Source organism: Hyperolius riggenbachi, chromosome 2 (assembly GCF_040937935.1).
Source record: "Hyperolius riggenbachi isolate aHypRig1 chromosome 2, aHypRig1.pri, whole genome shotgun sequence".
NCBI lineage: Eukaryota > Metazoa > Chordata > Amphibia > Anura > Hyperoliidae > Hyperolius > Hyperolius riggenbachi.
This window is the reverse complement of record NC_090647.1, coordinates 18,116,941-18,124,417: the sequence shown is the minus strand read 5'-3', so window position 1 is coordinate 18,124,417 and position 7,477 is coordinate 18,116,941. Positions and strand designations below refer to the sequence as shown.

The 7,477-nt window shown below is 46.7% G+C and overlaps 1 protein-coding gene across 1 annotated transcript; it reads right to left on the bottom strand.

Annotated features, from left to right (window-relative positions):
• Positions 1 to 2,594: 2,594 nt before the first annotated feature.
• On the bottom strand, positions 2,595 to 4,250 carry LOC137544645 (E3 ubiquitin-protein ligase TRIM39-like). Its single transcript, XM_068265740.1, has one exon. The coding sequence runs from the start codon at positions 4,248 to 4,250 to the stop codon at positions 2,595 to 2,597; it is 1,656 nt and encodes a 551-aa protein (XP_068121841.1).
• Between the last annotated feature and the right edge of the window lie 3,227 nt (positions 4,251 to 7,477).

Here is a 7,477-nt window from a genome sequence, read left to right as displayed (position 1 = left end):
AATTTAAACATAAAATCAAACTGTGGAATATCTTAAAAAGTCATTTTAGATAGATACAATCATTTATTTCATTCGTTTATTTTCGCTTTGGGTGTCCTTTAACCATATATTAGAAAAGCAGCATAAATTCAGCAAATTGCAATAATAAGCCAGAACATAGGCCTACAATGGAGATGGACATGCAAAGAACTCCTGTTGCAAAGTGTAAGCTGGCATAAAGATATAGCAAGGAATGCAAAGCCACATAGTCATGTCTCTAAAACTTGACTTAGGAATGTAAGGATTCTCACCACTCAGTAGACACTGTCTCTGTAGCGTACGTTAAAAAAGGGCATCGGGAAAAAAGGGCGCAGGGTTTTAAACGATAAGCATGAATAACGTTTAAAAAAAAATTGTGCTATATTTCGTTTAAAAATAATGTTTTATAAAGTTATAAATCATTAAATAATGTGTATGAAATCGGGAATTGTAAAAACGTTAATCTTCCCTGTTTAAAAAGTGAAATGTATAATAATGTTTTATAAAAGATTAATAAGAATTTTACTAAAGCTATACCTAACCCTACTCTCACACAGAACCCTCCCTGTACCTACCCCTAACCCCTAGACCCCCCTGGTGGTGCCTAAACCTAACCACCCCCCTGGTGGTGCCTAACCCTAACCACCCCCCTGGTGGTGCCTAAACCTAACCACCCCCCTGGTGGTGCCTAACCCTAACCACCCCCCTGGTGGTGCCTAAACCTAAGACCCCCCCAGGTGGTGCCTAAACCTAAGACCCCCCTGGTGGTGCCTAACCCCTAGACCCCCCTGGTGGTGCCTAAACCTAAGACCCCCCTGGTGGTGCCTAAACCTAAGACCCCCCTGGTGGTGCCTAAACCTAAGACCCCCCCTGGTGGTGCCTAAACCTAAGACCCCCCCAGGTGGTGCCTAAACCTAAGACCCCCCCAGGTGGTGCCTAAACCTAAGACCCCCCTGGTGGTGCCTAAACCTAAGACCCCCCTGGTGGTGCCTAAACCTAAGACCCCCCCAGGTGGTGCCTAAACCTAAGACCCCCCTGTTGGTGCCTAAACCTAAGACCCCCTGGTGGTGCCTAAACCTAAGACCCCCTGGTGGTGCCTAAACCTAAGACCCCCCCTGGTGGTGGCTAAACCCAAGACCCCCCTGTGATAAGCATTAATAACGTTTTAAAAAAATATTGTGCTGTTTTTCGTTTAAAAATAATGTTTTAAAAAATATTGTACTGTTTTTCGTTTAAAAATAATATTTAAAAACAATAAATCATTAAATAATGTGTAATCATGGGAAGCAGTTATAAAACATTAAAAGTCTCTGGGCGCCGCTTGTAAAACGTTATTTTTCTCCGGCGCCCTTTTTTCCTGTTGGGCGCCCATTAAACGATATTTATTATGGGAGTGAATGGCGGCGCCCTTTTTGTCCACCTGCCTCATGCGCCCAAATTTCCTGCCTCCGTCCCTGTATGCCTTCCAAGGCTACAACTCGAAATGAGGTTAGCTGGGACCTTCCCTTGAAATATCAAGTGTGTGTTCTCCCTCAGATGATGCACCACTGTGCATTTAGTGGGAGCACTGTGGGGGTTACTCAAAGAGTAGTGACTTGAGTATAAGCCGAGACCCCCACTTTTGGGCCACTTTTTTGGCCCAAAAGTTAGGCTTATACTTGAGTATATACAGTATATGAAATATGAACTCTTTGCAGGTGTTTTGGATGAATCAGCTGATTAGAGGCTGACACTTTGAGCCGAGAATATTGGACATTTTCACAATAGGCGTCAAGTCCTGGGGCGGGGTTTACAGGGGATCGCGCATGCCAATGCGAGCGCATCGACGCTTGTGTGACCTACCTGCAGCAATCGCTGCTAGCAGACTGTAAGCCGTCTATTTTCATTGTACAGCGCTGTGATCTACTGCAGCGCTGTACTGGGGTCAGCCATGTCACTCGGTTGTCCCCTAGAGAGGCTCCGATCTCTATCCCCTCTCATAGGCTGATGCCTATGAGAGAGGATCACCCTGATTGGCTGTCGGGAGGAGGGAGAAGAGTGATAAAAATAAATAAAAAATACAGTAACTTATTAAAAAAAATACAAATAAATACATAAATAATAAAATAAACAAACATGACACCAGCGATCAGAGCCCACCAACAGAAAACTCTGTTGGTGGACAGAAAAGGGGGGGGGGAGAGGGGTTGGGGATTCACTTGTGTGCTAAGTGATATGGCTCTGCAACAAGCTATTAAAGGTGCAGAGCACTAAATTGAAGTGAATTATACCAGGAACAAGCATTCAGATAATCTTGTCAGATCTGACAATAATACCAGAAACACCTGATCTGCTGCATGCTTGTTCAGGGTCTATGGCTAAAATTTTAAGAAGCAGAGGATCAGCAGGATAGCCAGGTAACTGGTATTGTTTAAAGGGGAATTAATATGGCAGCCTTTATATACCTCTTGCTTCAGTTGTTCTTTAAAATTCCTAAGCGTCGCCAGTGATGGGATGCATTTTATGTTACATACTTTCAATAAACAAGATAGTAAAATACAAATTAGAGGAGTCAGTGTCGAGGAGTTGGTGGAATCCTAAACTAAGGAGTCGGAGTCAGAGCTGAAGTCGGAGGCCTCCGCAGCCCTGATAGTATCTAAGATGATGCAGTCGGAGCAGAGGGAGGACTGAATTGAGGAGTCGGATGATTTTAGTACCGACTCCACAGCCCTGAATAACCCAGATATGTTTATACAAGCGCTAAATACACATAACACAGCATGGAGGGGCTCAATGAAGGTGGCAGTGAAGGTGTGGAGGTGTCTGATGGGGTCACACAGGGCATAAAAGGCGATCTGCCCGGCCTCATAATCCAGAGATATCCTGACTCTATTACTGAGGATCTTGTCATGTAATTGGATCTCTTCCCTGCCATGTCTCACTACATACTGATTATCTTCCCTACACAAACCCCAAGAACAGCTAGTTCTTCCAATCACTGACTGATCTCCTCTCCTGGCCATACTGGGGTAACACATTCCGACTGCCCAGCTGACTGAACCCCCAACATCCACTTCCCAGTAATGTCGCCCTAAGGAGAAACTCTGGCTGCTCAATACCTGAGGAAAATACTGAAATCTTTCTGGTGTTTCTGGGCGATTCTGTATTATTTCTGACCTGGATACAGTTTTCCTGTCATCTGATATGTGTAGATAATTACTAGCTGTGCTTACATCAAGTAATATGTCTGCAGGCTGTATATAGATATAGATCCCTCCAGTTACGCCAGACATGATATCAGATAGTCCTGTATGTAATGTGTGTGAGATGCCGGCCACATCCAGATCCCCTCCATCATGGAGCTGTTTATCATGTCTCTCTCTGTCCTCCGTGTCACACAAGTCACCTGTGTCTGATTCCTGTAAGACAGTCAGTGGATCAGTCATGTTACACAGCTCCTCAATGTCACACATCTTCCTGGACAGCTCCTCCTTCTTTATCTCCAGCTGCTGAATGACGTCATTGTATGATTGTGACACCCGCTCTGCCTGCCTAATTATGTCACTCTGGACTCTCCCCTCCAGATCGTCCAGCCGTCTCCTGAGGTCTTTAAACAGGGCAGTGACTGTCTCTGTTTCACCATTTGCGTTTTCTTGTGCTTTTCTCCTGCGTTCCTCCAGACTCTGGACTCTTTTCTCAGCCTCCTCTGTCTCTGCCATCAGTTTCTGCAGATTATTTCTCAACTTTTTCTTCTTCTCCTCAGAGGCCTCATCCAGTGACATCATCTTATGTCCTACATGTCCCCCAATCACAGAGCAGGACACACAGACACAGGCAGCATCCTCAGTGCAGTAATACTCCAGGATCTTCTTATGGATGGGGCATTTCCTCTTCCCCAGGTCAGTGGTGGGAGGCAGTAATGTGTGTCCCCCTGATCTGTCATGTTTCCTCAGGTGATGGTCACACAAGGAGGTCTCACACTGCAGACAGGATTTAGTAGCAGGAACAGGAAAGTCACAGTAATTACAGAAGACCCCGGTCTGCTCCTGATCTGTCTCTGTAGCATGAAAAGCCTCAGCTATATTGTGTAAAGATGTGTTCCTCACCAGCTCAGGCCTCTTCCTGTATATCTGCTGACAATCAGGACATTTATATTCCTGTAGATCCTCCTGATGGTCCCAGGCTTGTGTGATGCAGCCCCGGCAGAAGTTGTGGCCACACGGCAAGGTCACAGGATCTCTATAGATCTCCATACAGATAGAGCAGCGGAGCTCAGCAGTCACATCAGCAGACGCCATTGTCACACCTGGAATCAGAAGACCAAAGGTTAAATATTTTCCTGTCACTTGAGAAGTAAGGTGGAGCCTGTTACACAGTGTCACAATCTGCATCTGCTGGTGATGTCATGAATGAACTACCTTTGTTTCACCAGTAGAAGTCAGTCAGCTCAGCAGTACCCATGTCTGTCAGTCCAAGCTTTCCCTTATCAGAAGATTTGGCAGTGTCCTTGTCGGTCGGCTTGGCAGTGTCCCTGTTGGTCAGTTTGGCAGTGGCCCAGTCAGACAGCTTGGCAGAACCTCTATCATTTGGTTTGGCGGTGGATCCTCCAGACGTCTCAGCAGATCTCCTGCCAGCTGTTCCGGCAAAGTCTCAGTCTGTCGTCCCAGCAGAACCATACTCCACAGCTCAGCCAAAGGCCCAGCCGGGTGCTCGATCAGTAAGTCTGCCAGTTGCTCGATCTGAGGTTCAGCTGATTGCTTTGCCAAAGGTCCTGCCAGCTATGCAGCCAGTGGTGCAGACAGTCACTCAGCCTAAGGTCCAGCTTTCTCGAGTTTCTGCTGATGCCCTTTGCCCTCCAACTTCTGCTAGCGCTCAGACTTATGCTGAAGTTCAATCCGCACAGATGTCTGCCACTCAGTCACCACAGAATTCCACTGTTGTCCTGTTTCCACAGTTATCTACCGGAGTCCAGGCACCACAGACCCCTGTTAGTGCCCTGTTTCCACAGGCTCCCGCTGAGACCCTGTACTCAATTACCTCTGCTGAGACCCAGCTCCCTCAATGCTCTGCTGAAGGTGGGCTCCCACAGTCTCCTGCTGAAGCACAATGCACACTCGGCCTGTCCTCAAAAACGTTTTCTGTGACTAAATTCTCACAGACTCCTCCGGATACCCTGCATTCACAAACTGTTGTCCAGCCTTACTAAGTTTTACCTGAGATTATCCAGTCTGTTGCTGTGATGATTTGCTCAGCTGCCTGTGCAGGCAGGCAGCTTTTTGACCATTGTGTAGGTTTGCATGCTGCAGGACTCTGGAAAGAAGAGCTTCTGTCAGTTTTGCAGCTTGTGCCTGCTGAGGAATTTGCATACGTTGTCATGCAAATTGCCTAGCCACATTCATTGGAGGCGTGTACTATAAGTAATATGTGTTTCCCACAATGCTTCGCTGTTCATAAGGAGTCTTCCTGTGAAACACTCTGGAGAGTGTCAGCCATGATCTTGGTTTGAAGATCAGCTTAGAGTAATTCCTGGAAACTGTGCTAGGCAGATTCCCTAAGTGCAGTTAGGATTGTTTATCTGTTTGTTTGTTCTGTTGCTGTTGTCCTGTCCCAGTGGTGGTCGACAGGAAATGGTTCTGATCTCTGTTCTTGGAGTATAGCTGGTGCAGCGATTGCTACCAGCTATCTCTTCTGTTCTGTCTCCTGGGATCGCGCTAGCCACTTTTCGCTAGCGCTGTGGATCCTTCTGTTCTGTCTCCTGGGATCGCGCTAGCCACTTTTCGCTAGCGCTGTGGATCCTTCTGTTCTGTCTCCTGGGATCGCGCTAGGCACTTTTCGCTAGTGCTGTGGATCCTTCTGTTCTGTCTCCTGGGATCGCGCTAGCCACTTTTCGCAAGTGCTGTGGATCCTTCTGTTCTGCTACTCTGTACCTGGATCGCACTCGCTTCTCGCTAGTGCTGTGGATCCTATCTCTCGCTTGTCCCTGTTTTCATGTGTCTGTCTTGTCTGCTACGGACGCTTGCTGGAGGCTCGGTGAGGTAACCGTTAAGCAAGCGTTCGCGTCCTCTGTTTCATGTTTGTCTGTCGATGGTTAGTTAGGCGTGCTTGTCTCTATTGTGCTTATCACGTGGAGACCGCGCATAACCGCGTGCACTGTTGCGAATGAGTGCGGTGTTCGCGGTTAGCTAGCGTTTGTTATTTTCCGTATCTCCTCATTGTATGATTTGCTGTGCCTTTACTATCCTCGTATTCTGTTCTGATCTGCCTTGTGTCACGTCTGGCGATCGCACCTCTCACGATCGCGTTTCTGTTTCGTATCTGCTGTTGTGTGTGTGCGCGGTCGCGGGGTGGCGACTAGATTGGTGCACACACATACAACCTGTCCCTTTGCTCGTTCTCATTCGCAATCGCTTCTCTTGCGATTGCGTTCTGCGCTTCGTGCAATTCCTGTCTGGCATTTGTGGAGGTACAGAGGATTGGTTCCTCTGCACTCCCCAGCGCCATCTGCCGACAGGAATTTCCCTCTACGGGTGCGTAGCACCTTTTGCTGGGTGCCTGCAATTATACGCTTGTGGAGGATTTCCGCCGTATCAGCGCACGCGTTGTGCGCTGCTCACGGAGAAAGTTCCACAATCGTTACAGTATGAACAGCCCAACCCAAAACCCCAGTGTAGACGGAATTTCTGATTTGTACGATGTTGTCGAGTTTGGGTCCTGCGTCTTTAAGAGCTTTAAAAGGCTAAATTCAGAGACCAAGGCGGAATTTCTTTCTGAATGTGTGAGGTTTTGCCTGAATCCCACCTTTCAGATTTCTGATCCGTCCACGTCGGCTCTTCTGTTTGCCTATGTGCTCTTAAAAAAACGATTTGTTCACCTGGGCATATGATGTGCTAAAAACCAATTCTTGGAATGATAATCTGTATCAGTTTCTTGCAGTGATATTCTCTCACTGGTTTAAACTGCCTGGCTTACCACCTGCTCTGATTGATTGTGTAGCTGCTGATAAGTCAGCTGATCTTTCCCTTCCATGCAAAACCTTTCAGTATGACAATCAGTTCAATGTGTCAGTTGCCACTTCAGGTTTTAAAAAGCAGCCATCCAAAGCCTCTAAGTCTAAACGTAAAAGATCTAGGAAGGCTTCCCAGCGGAAAGATCCGTTGCCCATAGCAACCACAAATAAAGAGGTTATTTCTGTCAAGTCTGAAATGTACAAAACCATTCAGTATAACAATGATGTTTTGTCTCCTGGTTTTTTTGTCTCAATCCAGAGCTTATGTGGATCCTGCTATAGGTAGGATCGCACACTATATTAAAGCAGTTAAAAAATCTGTTCTTGTTCCTGAACTCCACCCATATGGAGATTATCTAGATACTGGCCTGTTTGAACCCCCATTTGCTTCCTGGGATGTTGGGGCCTTGCTGGAAGAATTCGATTTTGATTGGAAAGCCTTTTGCGATTTTTACATCGCAAAAAGCGAAAATG

Bases quoted from the DNA above. Each gene is read 5' to 3' on its own strand.
- LOC137544645 (XM_068265740.1), bottom strand. From the start codon at position 4,250: ATGGAGATCTATAGAGATCCTGTGACCTTGCCGTGTGGCCACAACTTC.